This window comes from Hyperoodon ampullatus (genome assembly GCF_949752795.1).
Source record: "Hyperoodon ampullatus genome assembly, chromosome: 6".
Classification (NCBI taxonomy): domain Eukaryota; kingdom Metazoa; phylum Chordata; class Mammalia; order Artiodactyla; family Ziphiidae; genus Hyperoodon; species Hyperoodon ampullatus.
Window position 1 is genome coordinate 56,555,537 of NC_136919.1, and position 24,479 is coordinate 56,580,015.

At 41.2% G+C, this 24,479-nt stretch overlaps 2 protein-coding genes across 2 annotated transcripts; both read left to right on the plus strand.

The window, feature by feature from the left end:
• Window positions 1-13,359: 13,359 nt before the first annotated feature.
• LOC307054520 (interferon beta-2-like) lies at window positions 13,360-13,932 on the plus strand (the record flags this gene model as incomplete). Its single annotated transcript, XM_079706257.1, has 1 exon — window positions 13,360-13,932. One exon carries the CDS (start codon window positions 13,360-13,362, stop codon window positions 13,930-13,932), a length of 573 nt encoding a protein of 190 aa, XP_079562383.1.
• A 9,365-nt stretch (window positions 13,933-23,297) lies between these two features.
• On the plus strand, window positions 23,298-23,810 carry LOC307055080 (interferon alpha-13-like; the record flags this gene model as incomplete). The annotated part of the gene is made up of 1 exon (XM_079707024.1): window positions 23,298-23,810. The coding sequence occupies one exon, from the start codon at window positions 23,298-23,300 to the stop codon at window positions 23,808-23,810; it is 513 nt and encodes a 170-aa protein (XP_079563150.1).
• Window positions 23,811-24,479: the final 669 nt, after the last annotated feature.

A 24,479-nucleotide genomic window follows, 5' to 3' on the forward strand; every position in this document is an offset into this window, starting at 1 on the left:
CGAGGGCTTTCTCTAGTTACGGCGAGCGGGGGCTACTACTCTTCATCGCGGTGCGTGGGCCTCTCACTGTCGCGGCCACTCTTGTTGCAGAGCACAGGCTCCAGATGCGCAGGCTCAGTAGTTGTGGCTCACGGGCCTAGTTGCTCCGCGGCATGTGGGATCTTCCCAGACCAGGGCTCGAACCCGTGTCCCCTGCATTGGCAGGCAGATTCTCAACAACTGTGCCACCAGGGAAGCCCTAGTCTATTTATTTTTTGCTTTGTGCATTAAATAAATTTTAACCACAGAAAACTTTTTATATTTGTTTATTCTTAAAAAAGAAACACCGAGCCTGAATGTGCAACCTGATTAAAGATTTGCATTAAAGATGCAATTCATTTACATCATTATGTAAATGATATGATACACTAGTTAGCGTCATTATGATACTCTAGTTAGAAGTAAATATAAACTTCGTCTAAGCCAGGTTGTATGTTGCCCTCAGGATATAGTGGTGACCATAATGAATGTCCTATGATTTTCTCCTCTGATTTTGTTAACCAGGTTATAATAGCCTTGTAAAGTGAATTGATTAACTTTCCATCTTTTCCATGTCCTATTAAAATAGGAACTAAACATGTTTTACTGAATAGTTTTATGACATTTTCCACTTTGCTCTCTCTTCAAGACACTTCAGTGAGGACCTATGTTGCTCTTTAAAGACTTTTGATAATGAATTTCTATTTCTTTTCGACAGCACACCATGCTGAAAAGAGCCTAAGAAGATCCTCATGCATTGGAGCTAAACTTGTCTAAAACAGTATCTAAGTTTTATCAAAACAAATTGTATTCTATTTCTTTCTTGAATTTTATTTTATTTATTTTTTATACAGCAGGTTCTTATTAGTTATCTATTTTATACGTATTAGTGTATATATGTCAATCCCAATCTGTATTCTATTTTGATTTTTATTTGTCTCCCTTTGTTTACATTGCCTACCAATGTGCTCAGGGATATATCAGGTGCTCGAATTCTTCTCAGGAGAACTTATGAAATGAACCCTCAGCAAACAGTGCTGAGACAACCCCTTGCAATTTGATAGTCAGAAGCTCATCAAACCACATATTCCTAGCATAGCATTTATTCAATCAACAATACTTAAATTCCTACCATGGGCTGGACGCTGTGCTAATGACTGGGCATACGAAATTCAGACTTAAAAGTCTAATCTGCTGGAGGAGCCAAAAATTAGCTATCACTTACACAACAGAATGATAAGTGTTCTAATGGAAGCACTGTATTTGCAAGGCAAACGCATAGGCCTGGAGCCGCATTGTAAAATGGAGAGACATTATCAAAGAATGGGTACTTTAGGACTGATAGATGGATATAGAAAGACACTTAAAGAACTGGACAATGAGAAAAGGGCCAGAGACACTGTGCAGGCCATTTGGAAGCAAGAGCTAAATCAAAGCGTTGACAATATTGGACATTTTTAAAAAATAAGAAATAAAAAAGAAATAAGGGCTAGGAACAAGACCAAGTTTTCCTCCCTACCAGGGATCTTGAAATGAGAGATGGGAAAGTTATACCAGGCCTTGAATGTTCCTGCTGAAACATGGAGACCAGGATGCTATTGTTAAATTTCGTACCAGAGGGAGGGAGAACTGGGTGCAGTTTCCTTAGCTGTTAAACTGAGATCATCATAAAACCACTTCATAAAACTGTGGTGAGGATTAATTGCTTTAATTTATGTAAGGTGCTCAGAATGGTACCAGGCAGTTACTAAGTGCTCCTTACTTATTAGCTCTTCTATTTGAATCTGGTTAGAAGATTAGTTCCTGATGTTCTGGGTCTGTGGTCAGGAAGATGAGGCAGTTCCAAGAGAGCTGTTCAGGAGGCATTTTAGTGCCAGGTCAACCACTGGACAAGGGAGAGGAGAAATAGCCATTCACTGGGATGACTGAGTCAAGTGCGTTGCAACAAATATCCCAGAGTTCCAGACAGAAGCATTCATACTTGACTCACACGCCAGCTGTCTACAAGGACGCCCCTTCCTCCACTGGTTTCTTGCTTATCCCTTGAGTTTAGGAGCTAAAAGTTTCCACCACAATGACACAGGCATCTTGCAGGCAGTCGGAGGAATCCTCTGCTCTGTGCACTCAACTCAGCCAAGACGCCAGGCCAGAGGGGAATCCCAACCTCAATCTCCAAATCCAATTTGGCAGCTTGCATTTAGTTTCCTTCACTTGTTGCCTCAAGTTTGTTGCTATTTTTGCATTCCCCGGTTCATTACACAATCCCTGATGATGAAAGAAAGCTAAAGTTCCTTGTAAGTTTGAACTATGTAGAGGGTTTTGCTTTCCGCTGTTTCACTTTAAAGAAGATTCAGAAACTGCTTCAGAGACAGGAAACTCACACAGAACACATACAGTAAGACGTGCCCACGTGTTAGCAGAGGGAAGGCGGCTGATGCTTGCTCAGCAGCTGCTGGAAATGTGTTGCCCATTTAATTCTCTTCTCAACCTTAGGCTGGCCTGGCTCAATTCACTCCTGAGAGTGATTGTAAGAATGAAGTAAGTCCAGCTCAGAGAATGGCCTGCTATTTGAAGGGGAAAGTAAATCCAGGCTTGATGTAGATGGGGGCATGTTCAGAGAGGGCCAATCTGGAATGTCCAGCAGCAGCGGGGTCCTGGCAACAAACAGTGAGAGACATGGGATGGGCAGCTCCTGCGTGTTCCTGGGCCATCAACCTTTCGATGGGAGCATTCTGAGGGTGACGGGGGGTGCAGAGTGTAGGATCCTCTGGTTGTGCACGTGCTGGGGGAGTTCGCTAGAACTAGGCAGGGCCCTGAGCCAAGTGGCCTAGTCCCAGCTGCATGCTGAAGTGACCAGGACAAAAACTGTGGAATGAGCCTAGTCAAAGGCCTGTGACAAGACATCCAGGGTGTGAGAAAAGGGAAGAGAGAAGAGGCTGAAACCAGTGGCACTTAAGATCTTATCTGCATATTCAACCTCTTCACACCAGGTCGGAGGCCTGAAGGTGGAGGTCTGTGTGTCACCAGCTGTTGGCTGTGGATACAGGGAAGCCCCAGCCTGGGCAGAATCAGCCTCGGGTGCTGAGTGAGGGTGAGAGCGAGGCCGCACTGGGAAGACAGATGCTTCCCTCAGGCTGGGTATGGACTTCTCCATCATCGTCCCTAAGTTTCACAGGAACTCTCTAGGCCACTGAGTAAAATTTCTCCAGTGAAATTAGGACTCTTGGTGAGATTACTGCTGATGAGTGTGGAGAGTATTGTTTTGGAACCAAGCTCTTCCTCCTCTCCTGTGCCCTCATTACCTCCCAACCTCAGCCTTTTTCAATGGACTTTACTACTCCAAACATAATTTCACACCACAGTTGCTACCCAAGGTCAGGAAAAACGGTCACATTTTTTATCCCGCGATTTGAATACAACAACCAATAAAGAAAAAGACGAATGTTATTGTAAACCCATAATACTCATCTTTAGTTAACCACCCAAATAGGTACTTGTAAATATTATCAACGTCAGCAGTTTGCAAAGGTTTGGGTCTCAAGACCCACTGATACTCTGAAAATTACTGAGACCTCAAAGAGTTTGTATTTATACAGGTTATATTCATTGGTATTTACCATGTTAGAAATTAAAGCTGAGAATGCTTTAAATATTTATTCTTTTAAAAATAACAAAACCCCATTATATCTTAACATAAAAACATACTTTGATGAAAAATAACTACAGTTTCCAAAATTAACAAAAATTAACAAAAAAGTCTTAAAGTTTTGCAAATCTCTTGAATGCCTGGTTTAATAGAAGGCAGCTGGGTTCTCATATCTGCGCTGCATTCAATCTCTTGTGATGCATCGCTCTGATTCAAGTCTTTGAAGGAAATCCAGTCTCACGCAGACATCCAGTTGGAAAATGGATGATCTTGAAGACCCCAGAAAGAGTATCTGGGAACCCCTGGGGTCCTCAGACCACACTTTGAGAGTCACTCATATACATTTATCATACCAGATTGAAAGGACACTTACTGCCCAGAGTGAGTTTGAATTTCTGTTCATCTTCTTCTTATTGTCCAATTCTGCTTATTTTCATTATAATTTAGACAAGTAAGAAGTATGGGAAAACATTATACTCTTGTGGTTGCTATTGTCCAGGATTATCAGCTAAATGATTTAGATAAGAGGAAGTATGCGTGCACAGTTTTGATTCTTGTTTACTAACCTCTTTTATTATTAAGTATAAAAATCATACACAAAAGTGCACAGAACAGTAGCACAAATTTTAGAATAATTAAAGCAAATACTTATGTAACTACCAACCAATAAAAACAGTCAGATTTTGCAACATTCTGGAAGCCTCACCACCGATCACAATCCTTCATGGACATAACTCCTACCCTCCTCATTAAAGGTGACCACTATCCTGAATTTTATGATAATCACTTCCTCACTGTTCTTTATAATCTTACCCTAAAATATAGTCTACTTTTGCCTATTTTTAAATTTTATATAAATGGAATATGTATGCTTTGGAGTTGAGTTTCTTTCACTCACCACTGTGTTTGTGAGATTTATCTCTGTTTGTGCATACAGTTGTGGTTCTTACTTTTCATTCTTATTAACAACCCTATTATAAGCACAGATAACAACATATTTATCCATACAATTTTAAGGGATATTTGGGCTGTTTCTAGTTTGGGACTATTATGAATAATGCTGCTATGAATATTCTTTACTTATATCCTGATGCAGATTTACATGATTTTTTTCCAGGGTAAGTGCTAAGAGTCGACTTACTGGGTCATAGGCCATGCATATTTTCAACTTTGATAGATAATGTTTTTTAAGTAGTTGTACAAATTTACACACCAAAGAGCAGTTGCTCCATATGGTCATCACACTTGAGATTTTCAGTCCTTTAATTTTCTTACTTGAAGGCAATGTATTTGTTTATCTAAAAATTTGAAAAAATCAACCAAAAACATTTAGACATAGTGTTTGCAAAGTTGGCTGGATAAAAAACCAAAATTAGTTATTTTCGTGTGTGTGTGTGTGTGTGTGTGTGTGAAAATGTAACAAAACAGTCCATTAAAAATTAGAAAATGTAATGAAAAAATCATTGCATTCATACTTGCAACAATAATAAAGCATAAATATGTTGAAATAAACCTCAGAAAGACTGTGCAAGATATATAATCAAGCCAGCAGCAAAACTTTACTGAGAGACATTTTTAAGATAGTCCAATGAAATGGCAATAGTTGCTTTTTTTTTATGAAGTGGTTAAGAAATGTTTGCTAAATAAATATTTGTTCACTAAATGAATGTGTGTCTTTCAGGAGAAGGCTGGCCTTGGCAGTCTCCTATTGCAGACTCTGATTTCCCTTCTCACTGATGCTCACCGCCTCATCATATGCTTACATGTCCGTTGCTCACTTCCAAAAAGAATAAGTTGGAGAAGTTGCTTAATCCTCATTGATGGTCAAGGTGAAAAAAACAAACACAACCTCAGTGTAAGAGAAAAAAAAGTTATATTTTTCATTGGTTTCTGGCCATCTTATTTGAATCAAAAATTCATCTATAGACTTGTACTTAGAGGACCAAGGTGAAGATAACTTGCCCTGTCAATGCTAGCTTTTTAAAAAATTAAAGTCGACACTTTATTCAGATCTCCTTAGTCTTTACCTAATGTTCTTTTTCTGTTCTGGGATGTCATTAAGAATATGCCACATTATCTTTAATTACTATGTCTCCTTAGGCTCCTCCTGGCTATGACAGTTTCTCAGTAGTAGACGTTTTATGTTACTGTCAATGGTATCATTTTTATTTTATTTTTTATTTTTTAATATTTATTTATTTATTTATGGCTGCGTTGGGTCTTCGTTGCTGCATGTGGGCTTTCTCTAGTTGTGGCGAGCAGGGCTACTCTTCGTTGCAGTGCGTGGGCTTCTCATGGCGGTGGCTTCTATTGTTGCGGAGCATGGGCTCTAGGTGCCTGGGCTTCAGTAGTTGTGGCAGGTGGGCTCAGTAGTTGTGGCTCGCGGGCTCTAGAACAAAATCTCAGTAGTTGCGGCGCACGGGCTTAGTTGCTCCACGGCACGTGGGATCAGGGCTTGAATCCGTGTCCCCTGCATTGGCAGGTGGATTCTTAACCACTGTGCCACCAGTAAAGTCCTGTCAACAGTATCGGTATCATTTTTAAACGTCATATTCCAATTTTTTATTGCTACTATAAAAAGAGGTGATTGATTTTTAATATTGATCTTATTTTCAATGACATTGCTAAATTCATTTTAAAATTCTAATAGTTTATGTATTCTTTTGTAGTTTGTATGTACACAATTACATCATCTGTAGATAATGAAAAAAATATCTGAGACAGTCAGCAAGAGATTTGACTAGGCCCCTCATGAAGAAAATAGCCAAATGATCAATAAGCATATGAAAATGTGCTGAACCTTGTTAATAATCAAGGAATACGAATTAAAACTATAATGCGATATCACTATGCATAACTAGAATGGCTAAAATTAAGCAGACTGGCAATACCAAGTGTTAGCAAGAGTGTAATGCAACTGACATCCCATACATCGATAGTGAGAATATACATTCGTACAAACATTTGGAAAATATGTTTGTTATTAACTGCTAAATCTGAACATATGCATATTCTATGACCCGTTTACTTCATCCTAGGCATATAGCCAACAGAAGGCTGTACAAATGTGCACCAAAAGATACAAACAAGGTTTTTCATAGCAAAATTAATTATAATGACAAAATCAGGAGGAAAAAATTCCAAATGTTTATCAGTAGTGGAAAAGATAAAACACTGTGGCATTTCTGCATGGATATGACACATTCCTTCAAATTAATGAACTATAACTGCACACAAAAACATAGATGAATCTCGCAGACATACTATTGAGTGAAAGAAGTCGCTCATACAAAGTTCAAAAACAGGCAGAATCTAGGCTGTTAAAAGGCAGTAGTGATGCTGGGGGAGGAGCTTAGTGATGGGGGAGGAGAGAGGGGCACTGGAATGTGATGGGGGAGGGGAAAGGGGCCAGGTAGTGTTTATGTCTGTTGGTAGTGTTTATGTCTTCACTTAGTTTGTGGTTTCAAAGGTGTGCAGAAGTTTATATTTTATGATTTGTTGATTGTATACTTGACATTTGTGCATGACTTTCTATGTATATTATGTAAACTTTTTTTTTTCAGAAGGAGGAATGGGGAAGTCTCCCCTTACGTGTCAAAACACTCTCTTAATATACACGTTGTTTCCCCTTCCAAGATATCCCTGAAAGGTTGTTTTTTGCCTTAATTTCTGTTTTGCCACTGCTCACGAACTTCTTGCTAACTCTTCATCTTGTCCAATTTATCATCTTTTATAGGGCCGTTTTTGTTGAAAAAGTATTTGAAGAGATGAGGAAGAGAGAAGACAACTGTAATTTTGATTTCTAGAGACATAGTTTTCCTCCATAGATAATTGTATCAAAAAAGAGAAGGAAACTCTTTCTGTCTCTGAGGTTTATAGCAAAGCAGTTCCAAATTCAAAAGATTTCAAATGGCTAGAAACATCATTCAGGTTTTACTTTCTAAATGTCACCCTGCCTCTCTGAAAAACCTCATTAACCAGAAGAAACTGATACAGGGACTGGAAGTAGTTCTCTGGACCGCAGAAAGCTGGTAGGAGAGAATGCACAAAGAAAAGTCTCCACAGAGGGAGGAAGTGAAAAATGGCTTCCAACAACAGAGGACAAGATGAATTTATAATTCTGTATCCACCCCCTTCTTCCAGTTCCTTAGCTAGCATCTTTATTTTCAGCCTCTACAGCCATGAGAGCCCCTGGGTGAGATTTTTCCCTGCTTCAGTTCACCTCCAACATTTCTGCCTATTCTTCTGCCCAGAGCAAAACATAGTGCCCTCTATGCCTGAAGACCTCTTGAATTAAGTACAAACGCCGCACTCTGGTATTCAAGAGCCTCCACAATACATCTCGAGCTGATTTTTCCACCCTCACTCCCCTTGACTCTTAGCACAGAGCTTGTCCACAATTTGAAGCTCCTTCTATGTGTTCCCTGCAAACTTGTCCATTCTCCTGGCTCTGTGCGTGCTGCTCCCTCTGTCTTCAGCTGTGCTGTCCACCATGGTAGCCATCAACCACATGTGGCCAACTGAGCACTTGACTAGTCCCAACTGAGCTGTACTATGACTGTAAAAGTATTTTGAAGGCAGTGTGAAAAAGAAGAATGTAACTATCTCATTAATAATTTTATATTGGTACATGTTGAAATGAAAATATTTGGATGTATGGTGATAAATAAAATATACAGTCAAAATTAACTTCACTTGTTTCTTTTTACTCTTTTGATGTGGCTACTAGAAAATTTTAAATTGCACGTATGGGGGCTTCCCTGGTGGCACAGTGGTTAAGAATCCGCCTGCCAATGTAGGAGACACGGGTTTGAGCCCTGGTCCGGGAAGATCCCACATGCCGCGGAGCAACTAAGCCCATGCACCACAACTACGGAGCCTGAGCTCTAGAGCCCACGTGCCACAACTACTGAGCCCACATGCCACAACTACTGAAGCCTGCGTGCCCCGAGCCCATGCTCCACAACAAGTGAAGCCACCACAATGAGAAGCCAGCGCAACACAATGAAGAGTAACCCCACTTGCCACAACTAGAGAAAACCCACACGCAGCAACAAAGACCCAATGCAGCCATAAATAAATAAATAAATAAATAAATAAATAAATAAATAAATAAATAAATAAATTGCATGTATGGCTTGCATTATATTTCTTCTGGGCAGCACTGATCTAGAGCGACCTCCACCATATTGCCTGCACCATGGCCACCATTTCTTAAGTTGTACTGCTTGCCTCCTTATCCTCCCCATCAGCTATAATTCCTTTTTCCTTTGAGAGTTAGCATTGCCACCACGGTTTGTACCATGTATCTATATGAAGGCACTGTCCGTGGTCTACTTCATATTCTAACTGTGGCATAAGGAAAGAGCACAGCTTTGAGTGTAGTCAGCCCACCTTATTAGCTGTGTGTATCTTGGGCACGTTACTTAGCCTCTCTGAGCCTCAGTCTTGCCCTTTTAAAATGGGGATGACAATAACTCATCTCAAAGATTTACTATGAGGATTATTCAGAGAATGGCACATAGTAAGCGTTCAGTATATGGTAACTAATACTACTGCTACTAATGCCACTGCTATTATTTTTATTCCATTAGAGTATGAACTCTCTTAGCAGGGAGGATCAGAAGCCGTTGGATGTGGGCAGGATGAGCAGACCCTCTGTCACACCTGGGGAGGTCAGCTCTACACGAATTTTCCTGGAGGGGCAGGCCCCAGTGACCAGACTCCTCAGACGACCTCCCTTCCCTGAGTGCAATGGACCACTTCTAGGTTGACTGACCTCTGTGACTCCTTGCATTGGCCTTTGTGTGTGAGCCATGGATGATTCCAGGCTAATCCAAGTATCCTTTTAAAAAAGAAGAAACCTTGAGGAATTATTCAACGACTGACATAACTGAGCATTTTAAAGTGGAACAGCTGAGGGGCTTCCCTGGTGGTACAGGGTTTAAGAATCCGCCTGCCAATGCAGGGGACACGGGTTCGAGCCCTGGCCCGGGAATATCCCACATGCCGCGGAGCAACTAAGCCCGTGCGCCACAACCACTGAGCCCACGTGCCACAACTACTGAAGCCTGCATGCCTAGAGCCCGTGCTCCACAACAAGAGAAGCCACGATAATGAGAAGCCTGCACACCGCAATGAAGAGTAGCCCCCGCTCACTGGAAATAAAGAAAGCCTGCTCACAGCAATGAAGACCCAACACAGCTAAAAAAAAAAAAAAAAAAAAAAGTGGAACAGCTAAGAGATGATTTTGCTTTTTCCAAAATCCATTGTGCAGAACTCATGAGATGGCTGACATTCTGTTCAGAGCTGGCATGAAAAGATCAAAAGGCCAGAGAGAATGAAACCCACATAAGATGCAGAGTAACCAGAAATGCTGGGTTTATTGTTTCTTTACTGTAGATTAATCAATAATGAAAGAATACATTCACTGTGGAAAATTGAAAAAACATGCAAAAAAAATCATCCTTTAGTTTCACAAATCAAACATAATCACTATTAAAATATTGGCATATTTCCTTTTATTATTTTTTCTCTACATACTTCTACATAGTTGCATAGTATGTACAATTTTGTGTCCTGCTTTTCAATATAACTAGGTGCTTTTTGTTTTCTAATGGCACAAGTAACATATGATCATTATAGAAAAAATTTAGACGTGAATAAAACAAAAGAAAGGCTAAAAATTAAGTAACCTTAATTAAATTCTTTCAAACAAAAAAGTGCACAAAATTTTGAAAATGCCTAATAATCTTATCTCCCAGCTATCTTTTTTTTTAAAACATCTTTATTGGAGTATAATTGCTTTACAATGGTGTGTTAGTTTCTGCTGTATAACAAAGTGAATCAGCTCTACATACACATATATCCCCATATCTCCTCCCTCTTGCGTCTCCCTCCCACCCTCCCTCTCCCACTCCTCTAGGTGGTCACAAAGCACTGACCTGATCTCCCTGTGCTATGCAGCTGCTTCCCACTAGCAATCTATTTAACATTTGGTAGTGTATATATGTCCAGGCCACTCTCTAACTTCATCCCAGCTTACCCTTCCCCCTCCCCGTGTCCTCAAGTCCATTCTCTACGTCTGTGTCTTTATTCCTGTCCTGCCCCTAGATTCTTCAGAAACATTTTTTTTTTTAGATTCCATATATATGTATATATGTGTTAGCATACGGTATTTGTTTTTCTCTTTCTGACTTACTTCACTCTGTATGACGGACTCTAGGTCCAACCACCTCACTACAAATAACTCAATTTTGTTTCTTTTTATGGCTAATATTCCATTGTATCTATGTGCCACATCTTCTTTATCTGTTCATCTGTCGATGGACACTTAGGTTGATTCCCTGTCCTGGCTATTGTAAACAGTGCTGCCATGAACATTGTGGTACATGACTCTTTTTGAATTATAGTGTGCTCAGGGTATATGCCCAGTAGTGGGATTGCTGGGTGGTATGGTAGTTCTATTTTTAGTGTTTTAAGGAACCTCCATACTGTTCTCCATAGTGGCTGTATCAATTTACATTCCCACCAACAGTGCAAGAGGGTTCCCTTTTCTCCACACCCTCTCCAGTATTTATTGTTTGTAGATTTTTTGATGATGGCCATTCTGACTGGTGTGAGATGATACCTCATTGTGGTTTTGATTTGCATTTCTCTAATGATTAGTGATGTTGAATATTCTTTCATGTGTTTGTTGGCAATCTGTATATCTTCTCTGGAGAAATGTCTATTTAGGTCTTCTGCCCATTTTTGGATTGGGTTTTTTGTTTTTTTGATATTGAGCTGCATGAGCTGCTTGTAAATTTTGTAGATTAATCCTTTGTCAGTTGCTTCATTTGTAAATATTTTCTCCCATTCTGAGGGTTGTCTTTTGGTCTTGTTTATGGTTTCCTTTGCTGTGCAAAAGCTTTGAAGTTTCATTAGGTCCCATTTCTTTATTTTTGTTTTTATTTCCATTTCTCTAGGAGGTGGGTCAAAAAGAGATCTTGCTGTGATTTATGTCATAGAGTGTTCTCCCTGTGTTTTCCTCTAAGAGTTTTATAGTGTCTGGCCGTACGTTTCGGTCTTTAATCCATTTTGAGCTTATTTTTTTGTTCTCCTAGCTATCTTATTATCATGGGGAAAAATCCAGGTACAAACATTCTCTGACCACTCTCTGACTTGAAAATCACAGTGGTCTTCAGTCTAGTCCTTTACCTTACCATGCATCCTCCCACCACAGGGCCTTTGCACATGCAGTCCCATCTGATCTTCCTTCTGATTTTAGCTCCAGTGTCATTACCTCAGGGCAGTCTTCTCTGATTTCTTCTACTACATTATGTCCTTATATCATAGGTACCCACAATATCACTTACCCCTCTTCTGTAACACTTGTTACCATTGCATTTTTAGTTTTGTGTATTTCTTTGATAAATGTTCTTGTCCCCTGCTTCACTGTATGATCCATGAGAGTGAGAATTACAATCTGCAGCAGCTCATGCTACAGCTGCCCACAGTGTGGATTTAGTAAATTCAGGTTGAAAGATAATGCAAGGTTTCCTGAAAGCTGAATGTTATTACTTTAAATATCATAATTATTAGAACTTATTTTTGTCTTGAAATCTTTAAAAATGTACTCTACATCTTCCTGTCTATAGAAGCAGGACAAAAAAATCATAATTTGATTATTTTTACTGAGTCCTCTCTCATCAAAATCAGTTACTAAACTCAAATTCAAAAATGGTCTCAGAAATATTGAGCTAGAACCACTTGTCTCAATAGTAAAATCCCCTGATTACTTAATTGTTTTCCTCCATTTTCCTTCTGGACCTCCTTTTAATATGAGGTATATATTTGCATGCAAATGGAAAATCACACACTTAGATTGTTAGAAGTATGTACAAAAAATACATTGGCCCTCAATAATGGTCACAAAGGCCCCCTAAAGAGGAACCATGGACTTTTATGCATGACCCATGTAACATTCATTTTGCCTGCTTAGAGATATTACTTAATTTCTAGTTCTCAGTTATATTCTGGAGAGCTGAGATTGCCAGATAAAGCAATAAATTAAGGATGAAAAAGTTACGTGATGTCTCGCTGCTTATGGTTAAGGCCCTACAAAAAAATTCAGATCAACTTAGTTTGACATTATTCTATTTTAGTGAGAAGAAAAATAGGTGTCTTTTTAAAAATAATAAACTGCATGTATTTATTGATTTGTAATAGTGTATTGGGACTGAAACCTAGTTCTTAGGAAAAAGAAAACTCTCTTACAAACAAAGACCACCTCCCAAATCTCAAAATATGCAAAAAGAAAAAGAAAAAATCCTTTCCAAGTGAAAGAACCCTGTAATAGTCAAGTTCAAAATGATTTGGCTTATTTTTTTCTTTAGCATGTAGCAATTCACTGAAACTTTACAAAACATTAGAAATCCTCACTGTTTGTATATTTCCCCCCCCTAATATATATAAAAGAAAATAACAAGGAGCTTAAAGAAAAAGAATTTTAGAGACAACTAATAAGTTAAATGACATAGGAAAACTGAAAGGGAGAACTGAAAGTGGGAAATTCCTCCCCAACAGAAGGAGTGGAGGGCCACCCTATATAAGTAGTCCACACTCATGGAGAAAGGACATTCACACTGCAAACTCTTGAAGACTTGGCTTCAGCATCTAGTAGTAGACCAGATAACGCTGTTCCTGTTTTCATCATGACCCACAGGTGCATCCTCCAAATTGCTCTCCTGTTGTGTTTCTCCACCACAGCTCTTTCCACGAGCTACAGATTGCTTCGATTCCAACAAAGGAGCAGCAGTTTGGCATGTCAGAAACTCCTGCTGCAGCTGCTGCAGTTACCTGGAATGCCTCAACATTGCCTCGAGGAGAGGATGGACTTCAAGGTCCCTGATGAGATTAAGCAACCACAGGAGTTCCGGAAGGAAGACGCCCTATTGATCATCTATGAGATGCTCCAGCAGATCTTTTGTATTCTCAGAAGAAATTTCTCTAACACCGGCTGGACCGAGACCATCAGTGAGAAGAACCTCCTTGCGGAAGTCTCTGGGCAGATGGATCGTCTGGAGACAATCCTGGGGGAAATAATGGAGAAGGAAAACTTCACCGGGGTAAACATGACCATTCTTCACCTGAAGAAATATTACTTGCAGATCGTGCAGTACCTGAAGTCCAAGGAGTACAGCAACTGTGCCTGGACAGTAGTGCAAGTGGAAATCCTCAGGAACTTTTCCTTCCTTAACCACCTTACAGACTACCTCCGTAATTGAAGATCTCCCCCCTGTGGCTCTGGGAACGGACAATGCTGCCAATGATGTCAGGCTCCTCAACCAGCGGAGGTTCTTTAAGTAACGGACAGGCAATGCACTGGATTTGAAAGGACAGTTAAAGACTTTAAGCTTTTAAAAAATTAATTTATACATTATTTATTTATTTAAACTTTTACCATGGGAAATAAACTTTTTATGAAACAAAGTCAACATGGCAGTTTTCATTTCAATTTGATTTATGTAACCATCATATTAAAAATTGCAGAGCAGGGCTTCCCTGGTGGCGCGGTGGTTGGGAGTCCGCCTGCCGATGCAGGGGACATGGGTTCGTGCCCCGGTCCGGGAGGGTCCCGCATGCCGCGGAGCGGCTGGGCCCGTGAGCCATGGCCGCTGGGCCTGCGCGTCCGGAGCCTGTGCTCCGCAACGGGAGAGGCCACGGTGGTGGGAGTCCCGCGTACCGCAAAAAAAAAAGAAAAAAAAAAAATCGCGGAGCACTTAGGAGACGTTCTTTGTAAGATGAGCCTGCAGAATAGTAGAAGTTCTGGGCCCTGCCTTCAAGGAATTTGAAATACAAGGAAGCCGTGTGGAATATACAAGGTAAAAGATGATAAGGGGATGGGATTTTAGGAGAAGAAATGTGGCCTGAGCCTCTACAGAATTAAAATGGGAGAGCCAGGTAAGTGACGGTGGAACTAGAAGCAGGGGTGCCTACTGCTTCTACACTGTGCCCCAGGCTCTTTGGGCCTAAAGTTAGAATTTGACTGGCTGTCAGGGTAACCAGGGGAATATTTCGGCTCTTGTGTTTGTCCTAAACTCATCCCTATTATCTGTGGGATGCTCTGCTTCCCTCCCCATGCCCCACGGGATTTTAAAATATTTACGTGCCCATCCCCCTCCTCCGGCCAAGCCTAAGAGTGAGAAGTCCCAGGCACTTCTGTGACACTGTTAAGTAGCAGTCCCTTTATTTTACTCTTCATGGTACAGCCAAGATGTATGGGTGTCTTAGGAGAGCTGGGGTCTCTGTCGACTTCCAGGGTACAGACACCAGAGGGAGAAAGAACTCTGCCTGATAGCCCTGCTGTCTGGCTAGGTTTTCTCCCCATGTTTTTTTCAGAAAAGCGAGCCTGCTCCTGGTTCCCCCTTCCCTGTTCATACAGAATTCCAGGACTATCCTATCTGTGTTTTCTGCTGCTCTGCATCTCTGAAGCTACATACTCTCTAAAGTCAAATCCAAGACAGGTGCAGCAGATTAAGTTGTTTTAGGCCAAGTGAAAAACCAGGGAGCATGGGAGAAAGGGAAATTCGGGTGGGAGAGAGCGGGCACTCACTTATTCCAGGCCTTACCCTGAGGAAATAAAGTTTCCCTAGGAGCTCTTTGGAACCTGGCCAGCATGGCTGGGTTTCTGTCTTTGTAGTGAACCCTGTGGGAATCTGAATTTTTGATTGTTCCTGTCATTAGCAGCTACCATCCAGGCACTGAGCTGAGCGCCTACCTATGTAATTGGATTTAGTCCTCTTCAAAAGCAACCCTCAGGGGGCTTCCCTGGTGGTGCAGTGGTTGGGAGTCTGCCTGCTGAGGCAGGGGACACGGGGAGTCTCACTGGGAACAGAATATGGAAGGAAGCCTTGGGGTGAGGCCTCTTCTGAAAACAAAATGGTCTCTCTCCAAAACAGCAAAGTTCATTCTTCACAAGTAAATTGTTTCTTCTAAAAAAGACTGTTTTCTTTTGTCTCTGCTGCATTTGGGGGAAGGATGCAGTAGTCCGGGAACTGGGTTTAGAGAAAAGAAGAGGTTCTCCCGTTCTGATTGAGAGCTTGTGTGTTTGAGGCAGAGGAAGGTTAGGGAGGGAGTCTGACTCTGGCCTTGCACACCCTCTACCATCTCAGCTGCCTTCATTTGTGTCATGATGAATACAGCCCTTCACAAAGCAAATACAAAAGCATAGGAACTTGACAAATGCTGAGGGGCTTTAAAAATTGAGAAAATCCATTAAAGAACGAGTCTCAGGAACTGGACTTCCCAGTCCTTCCCCTTCTCCATCATGATACTGATCTGTAAACAGCCGTGGGTTGGAACGTTTGGGGTTACACAGGCACATAGATTCCCAAATGTCCCAATCAGCCTCTAGGAACAGAGACAAGAAACTTCACATATTCCCCCAAACAGCACTGGAATTTGGCATCCCTGAGGTCTCAAGTTCAGAAGGAAATGGAACAAACCAGAGGACCCCAAATATTTTGATGGAGAATAACTTTCATCTAACTCCAAGGCCTTCTTGCATCCTCAGGAAGGCTGGGCAAAGGAACTCAGCTCCCCAGTTCTCAATTTAGCCTTAATGAAAGTGTACAGCTGAGGACTTTTCGCCTTTCCTTTCTCATGGGACAGGCTCTGGAGCAGCAGGGATGCAGAACTCCTGGCCATGTTTGTGGTTGAGCAAGCAGGGACAAGAGGAGGCCAAAGGGGAGGCAGAGGGCTTCCCTGGTGGCGCAGCAGTTGAGAGTCCGCCTGCCGATGCAAGGGACGAGGGTTCGTGCCCCGGTCCGGGAAGATCCCACATGCCGCGGAGTGGCTGGGCCTGTGGCCATGGCCGCTGGGCCCGCGCATCCGGAGCCTGTGCCCGCAACGGGAGAGGACACAGCAGTGAGAGGCCCACGTACAGCAAAAAAATTTAAAAAATTAAAAATAATAAACACTTAAAAAAGGGGGTGGGGGGAGGCAGAGCAGTATAGGGTGTTAGCAAACCTGGGAGTGGAACAGCATAGTCTTATCAGGCTTAGGAACGAGATCTCCATCTACATCATGTACTGTAGCACTCAGCTCACTTTCCAGTTACACTTCTTATTCCCACCCAGTATCCTGCACACTGTTAGGGACATCACTGGTCCTCAGAGTTGTTAATAAAAGTGATAAATGTAATAAGCTTAACATAGTTGTGCCAGTAAAACTGTTTGAAAATGACAGTCTTGCTGCATCTTCTCTTGTGGGTTACTCTTGTCTTCTCAGGTGACCAGTAAATTTGTTAGCTCGGCATCGCCTTAGTCTTCCTTCAGCTTCGTGCATGATTTAGGGCAATTCTTTTCTTTTTCCTATAGTACAGTTTTCTCAGCTTTAGAATAGGGATAATGAGACTACTATATTCCATTCAACATACCATCGCATGTTATATGCTCTGTATAATGAGAATATAACAAGTCATAAAGTTATCTTAAGTGAGCAGATTATTTGAAGCACCAGGGATATATTAAACATAGCAATGATAGTTGTTATTGTGACAGGTATGCACAAAGGAGTAAAAGCCATTATTTCATGTCCACTCAAAAGATACATTTTTTTAAAGGTTTTTTTGATGTGGACCATTTTTAAAGTCTTTATTGAATTTGTTACAATATTGCTTCTGTTTTCCTTATGTTTTGGTTTTTTGGCCCTGAGGCATGCAGGATCTTAGCTCCCCAACAAGGGATCGAACCCACACCCCCTGCATTGGAAGGTGAAGTCTTAACCACTGGACCCCCAGGGAAGCCCCCAAAAGATATTGGTATAATGACATATTTGTGCCTTACTGAGCTCATAATTTTGTTATGCAAAAATTCTACCTCTGTGAATTAAAATAGGATCATCTTTTTAAGTACTGTGCAAAGCATACACACAAATTTTTAAATTCTACTAGCAAATGAAATATTCTCACAGATGTACCAAACACTAGATTACAAATACCTATGGATCTCTAGTGGGCATCAAAACAAAATGCAATCAGTGCATTGGCACAGAAGATATTTATCAATTTTAAGTAGAAAGTAATATATTAAGTTTAAATTTACATCATACTGAAATTAAAAGCATTTTGATGCAAACAGATTACAAATTTTTATGCAACTTATCCATATAAAATGACATTTTGAAGAAGTGAATAAAACTCTCCAATGAAAAACCCTGATTATATATATAAAGCTGAATGCTTAATCTATGAAGCCTTAAGGGTCTTCTAAGACCCTTGCTTAAAACAAATGAGAGGAAAAAAATATCTTGAAAATTGAGATTAATTTCTTAAGATACTTACTAGGTCATAAGATATTGCCAATAAGCTACATCTTACTGAAGTTAGAGATCAATGTGAAGCAGCCTTGGCTGACATGTCCGAAGCATCAGATACTTGTTATTATACCCGCCATTTTAAAGTCGGACCCTCATCTGGTCTCTGTGTCACCACCATCCTCTGCTTTTCTGCTCCTCCTCCTCTCCTTCCTTTGTTGACTGCTCCCTCTCATCTTAGGGAATTGGTGCTCCTCAAACATCTGTGCTAGTCCCACACTTCATCCTCTCGGCACATATAGTCTCAACCTCCCAAATAGTTCCAAACGTCATCTCTATGACTGTTGACTTCCATATGCATGTCTTTCCCCAGGGTCACATCTCCAAACAAATGTCATTAGCTCCAAACCCTCATATTTACCTGCTACCCTAGATGATCTCCATACATGGCCAAACTTGACCATCATGCAATTACCTGGCAAACTCCCGCAGACCCCTGGGATGCCAGCTTACCAACTGCTCTTGCAGAAGCTTTCCCTGATCCATGCAAGCCCACATACTCCCAAGAACCTGTCCTTTCCCTGTCACAGCATTAACATTGCTTTCATTGAACACCTAGTTACCCATATCCCCATCAGACTGCAAGCTCTGTGACAGTGGGCAATGTGTCTACTATTTTCATTGTTTCACAATTTATTGATCATGCAACTGCTGAAACTGAATCAGCAACCATTAGACATGCTTTCTCCGAGAAAGAACATGTAAAAGAGAATAGCTCCAGCTGCTATAACCTGTCATAATGCCTTGTGCATCGCCTTCATAACCTAGAAAGGGTTTCAAGCTAATTTTTTACTCTTTAAGGCCTGTCTCCTCTGACACAGTGCTCCACTAAGAAAGTAATATCTTTGTTTTATCTACCAATATATTAAAAAACACAAGTAAAATCCTGAAAGCAGAGATACTTCAAAATATTTGAAGAACCAATGAAATGAATAAAACTATCTTCCTTTTGGATTTTAAGGCAGATTAAAGGTTTAAGGACACTCTGATTTTCTTTAAGAGTATGAGTTAAACCTAACACTTAAAATATACCTTTTGCACCACCAAAGCAAAGGAAAACAAGACACAAACCTGACCATATCATAATATGAAGAATAAATTTGGTAAATATAACAATCATCATAGAGAAATAACTTCTAATTATTACAAATTAAAGATAAATTTTCTCTCCATTCAAAAGTATTGTTTTCACTTACTGTTGAAAAACAACGTGCTGAGATGACTCGATGCATTTACAACTAAATCAGAAGAAAAGTCATTGAACTGAGTGAATATTGACACGCTCGAGGCCACCTCTAAGCAGAGAAGACTCCATTGTAGAAGATTGGGTCCAGGTCTCCTTTTCCCACTCCTGGGTTCTCTGAGGTTGAACATACAGGGAAAGCACACTCTGATTTTCACGCCTTAACTTCCACTCTCATATTTTCCTGGGCACAGCAGCTGTGGACTTTCTTTTCAGATCGAGCCTGGTCCTTTGGAAGGAGTTCTTCAAAGTCAGGCTGGAGTCCTCATTGACCAGGAGGGTCTTTTCCTCCCCATCTCCTGCACCAGACTAGTCTCCAGATCTTCCCACTGTTGATCAAGCCCACTGAGGAATTTCAGCTGTTTGTGCTGAAGACGATGGAGAAGTGCTGTATCGTCTCATGGAGAATGAGGCGGCCTGAGCGTTTTGGAACTGGCTGTCAGCCAGCTGGTGCTGATGGAACCTGACAACCTTCTTGTCCTTCAGGCAGGAAAACAAAGAAGATTCTCCTTGTTAGGGGCAGGACTGTGAGGGTCTCCTGCTTTGTCAGGCTGTGGTTCTGGGCCAGGTCACAGCTAAGGGTGCAGACAGGGCTGGAGAACATCACCCTGGGTGTCCTCAGTCAGGAGGGTGGCAGGCCCCGGTGAGCCTGTGATGCAAGTGTCTGGCTGTGGGAGCCTGTATCCAGCTGCTCTGAGTACCTGCCTGTAAATGAGATTCTTAAATAGGCCAGGATTGTCATTTCTCTACTTATCCTAGTGTTGTTTCCATGTTTTTGCAATTTGTCTTCCATTTATGGGCAACATAGAATGTCACAACTTCAATTCTTTTCTTACACTGGAAATTAAACACACTCCTGGAACATGAAAGAGTATCAATCCAACAGGATGTATTCATCTAAATGAGACCCAAGGTTGAAATAAAACCTGAGTCTCATTATATCTCTTTTTCAATTCTAATAAGAATACTTAAAGGTTTGACCTTGTACTCTATTTTGACACTTCTTAAATTGCACCAAAATACAATTAGCCTCACCTCTCCGCATTTTTCTCTAAAGGGACACATACATTAGATTTAAATTCTTCCACATTTCTTTACAGGACCATAGCTCACATTTTCTGACAGCTTACACATAATGGTGACATAAAAATGAACAGCAAGGGTGAATTCATGCAGTTCTCTTCATTCTGTCACCAGATATGTTCTGACTGCATATATATGTGACAATGCGCTTGGCAATGTGGATTCCAGGAAAGTAAGGCAGGGATGGTGACTGCCCTCCAGGGAGCAGGGAGGACAGACACTAGAGGCAGGATTAGGATGAAGGAAGCACCACGTGCTCAGTGCAGCTGAGGGCCAGTGCCCAGAGCTGATGAACAGGAGGGCCTGGGAGCAGCAGAAGGCTCCACTCTGACAAAAATCTGGGGCTCCTGAATTTAAATGACATCAGATTTTCATTTCCTCTTTTAAAAAATGGAGACAACTTTAGTTGTGGTCACACAGGACATTGCCTAGATCAAATAAAATAAAGTTTGCAAAGTACAGGCTGAGAATTTGAACAGAGTGAATGATAGCAGCCTTTTGTATTAATATAACAAATGGTAACCTGTATAGTCCACCCTCAGCCCAGCCAAGAGAAGCTCTGACTGCAGGTTCCTTAACACTCAGGGGTCTGCAGGTTGAGGCCCCCAAATGCAAACTCTAGGAGAGGGATTGCCTGTAGGCCTGCGAAGGAGTAGAGACCTAGTCTCCACCCTTAGAGCAGTGCCCGGTACATTAAGGAGAGAAATCCTAAGGCATCTGAAGCTCTTTGCAGCATCTAAGAAAGTGTTTTGACCTCCTCCCCACAAAAAAAAAAAAAAAAAAAAAAAAAGGCAGCTCTGTGTCTAGTACAAATGAGAGAAATAGTCCTTTTCCTCACCTTATTTTGTTTCAGACCACCTCTGGTGTTAATTTTTAAGACACAGATTAAATTGTACTTTAAAAACAAACACATAACCTCAGAGAAAAAGGTCAGATTTGTGGTTACCATAGCCAAGGGGGTGTGAGTTGAGAAAATCAGATGAAGGCAGTCAAAAGGGTTTTTTCTTCCTTAAAAAAAAGACATTCAAATAATGTTGTAGAGACCAGGAAAATGGTTAGAAATATATATATGGGGGAGAGATGATGAGAAGTAAAGCATTCCTAGATTTTCAGCCATGGAACAGCACAATACTCTAATTCAAAAGCTATTTCCTGGATTAGCATTAGGGCGACGTTAAGCTAGTACGTCTCTTAAGCACGAATGGTAAGAAGGCACCAAATCTAAGTCATCAAGATAAAGGATGTTTTAATGCAATATTTTAAAATAAAAATTAATACCAAAATATGCACGAGGAACAAAATATAAAAATTTTAAGTAAAGAAATGACGTTGACCTCCATTTGCATGGCCCTGACAGTCTTACAAAGTAAGCCTTCATGATGTAAAGGAAATCTGGGCAAATTCCACTCAGTGTATAAAATTCTTACTAAAGAAAAATGAAAAAGTCTGACCTGCTAAATGTCCTCAATTGCTTGTACACACCAACTCTTCTTTCTAACCTTATAGTCAAGGTGAGGTCCTGGGAGAGACATTTCAGGAACATGAGTTAAAAATCAGTTAAGACTATCACGGGGTCATTAGAAATTGTCAAACACGGTAATTCCCTCAATTAAAAACAAGTGAAAAAGTAATCTTGAAAATATTAATGAGTTGGCTTCCATTAAAGATAGAAAAGTAAAACTGTATTAAATACTTGGGACTTCCCTGGTGGCGCAGTGTTTAAGAATCCACCTGCCAACTCAGGGGACACGGGTTTGAGCGCTGGTCTAGGAAGATCCCACATGCCATGGAGCAACTAAGTCCATGTGCTGCTACTACTGAGCCTGTGCTCTGGAACCCGTGAGCCACAGCTACTGAAGCCTGCGCACCTAGAGCCTGTGCTCCTCAACAAGAGAAGCCACCACAATGAGAAGCCTGCGCACCGCAACGAAGACTGAACCCAGTCTAAAATAAATAAACGCAGCCTAAAATAAATAAACAAAAAATTAATTATATTAACTACTTTAGTATAAAGACAATATAGTTTAAATAAAGTTTAAGAAAATGCTATATTTTAATATGAAAATATATTTTAATATTCTATGCTTAATATTGAAAATATTTTAACATAAATTTATAAAAATATGAAACATTTAAAATATTTACTTCAAATGATATGAATTAAGTTAATTATAAAATTAATTTTAAAATGTAAAAAATAAAATGCTGTGAGTTTTTTCATATTCCTACTTTTCAGATATTCAATACTTTCTCCCTCACTTTAATGCTGTATCCTTGAAAGACACCATGAAGTCCCAGAGCATCTACAGGGGCGCTCACCTGCCGCGTCCTCGGCCCCGGTGGTGGCCGCGCTCCGACTCACCGCCCAGGGCGTCCCCAACACCGTCCTGTCGTCCCATCGTCGCCGCCGCGTTCCCCCTTCTCTGAACCTTCGCTGTCTCGCGCCAGAAACGAGCCCGAATCTGAAAAATCGGCTCCCCATTCTCTGAGGCTGGGAATCGCTCTGATTTCCCACCTCAGACCACTCAGAAAATGGCTTCTTTCCCAAAAATTGCCTCGCTCAAGTTTCTGTGAGAAAATAAAGCGCAAAACTCAGGGGAAGCCCCGAAAATGCAAGGTTCTGGCTCCCAGCCAGACAAAAATGTCTCTGGCCAGGCCGCGACAACGCTTCCTCTTCAACACTCAGCACCGCGAAAACGAAGGTCTTTTGCGCACTATGTTGACTATTAAAGCAGCCTCAGTTGACTGTTTTGCTCTGTCTCGCAAGCTTCAGGAGACAGCTGCAGACCGCAAACTCAGTAGTGGGCGTTTCCCAAACAAACCCTGCGCCCTCTATCGGCCGCCTTGGGAAGGACGCTGTCCACAGTTCCAGGGAAGGAAGCTTCCCCCTAATTGTTTGGCGGTGCCCGCGCGCCCCCTGGCGGCCATCTAGTGAATCACTCATTCTCAATGGCCCAGATCTATTTGCTAGTGGCAGGACTGATGCTCTGCTCCATCCCCGCTTGCTCTCTTGGCTGGAACTTGCCTAGAAGCCATAGCCAGGAAAACAAGGACGTCTTCCAACATTTGCAACAGATGCAAAGGATCCCCTCACAGTGGTGCCTAAAGGACAGAACCGACTTCAAATTTCCTTGGAAAAGAGAGAATATCACCCCAATCCAGATGACTCAAGGCACCTGTCACCACCACCTGATGCTCCAGCAGATCTTCAACCTCTTCACCACGGAGGACAGCCATGCTGCCTGGAACAACACCGTCCTCCATAAACTTCTCTCTAGCCTTCATCTGAGGCTGCACCGACTAGAGCAGATGAAACAAGACAATCTGGATTGTCGAGATTTGGGACTTGCTGCCCGGGACTATTTCCATGGAATCCATGCCTACCTGAAGGCAAAGGAATACAGCCCCTGTGCCTGGGAGGTTGTCAGAGTGGAAATTGAAAGGTGCCTTTCCCTTATGTAAGAATCCTCAAAGAAATGTCAACTAATACAGAATATTTTTTATACTCGTGACACTTCTCATTCAATCACATTAGTGTTCAAGTCCAAAGCAATCTCCACTTGCTTTTCCTCACAGGCTGAAAAATGTCTGAAGTGAAAATCATGATTTTAATAAAGGTTTTGACAGAACACAATCTCTTTTCTAGTATAAATAATTTTATAACGTAATTTAAAAGATCACTTTAAGTTTTGGGAGGGGTATTTGCTATTTTCAACATATGAAGTATAGAAAGGTTTTTTGGATAGTGTGGTGTTAGAGACATTTGTCAGTTAACTTAATGCTGACTGCTGTCACAGGTAAACAGAATGCTGTCAGGAATTTGATCATAATAGAATCTTATCTTTCCCTGGTATAAGAACACAAGGCAGGCATACCTCATCAGATGGATGTTCTAAGTTGCTCTCCAAAGAGTGATTCGGGGACATGGGTAGCCCCTGTTTTGTGGATTTTTCCATCATCAACAGGTGACTCCAAATTTTTCTGCAGTATTTGAGTCTATTCCACTCAGTGGTAAAGGGAAAAAGTCTGGTGCATCACATGGGAGGTTTTCAAGGGCCAGGATATACAGGGCAAGAGCACTTCTGCTCACATTACATGGCCTGGATTTATCCTCGTGGAAATCTCACTGCA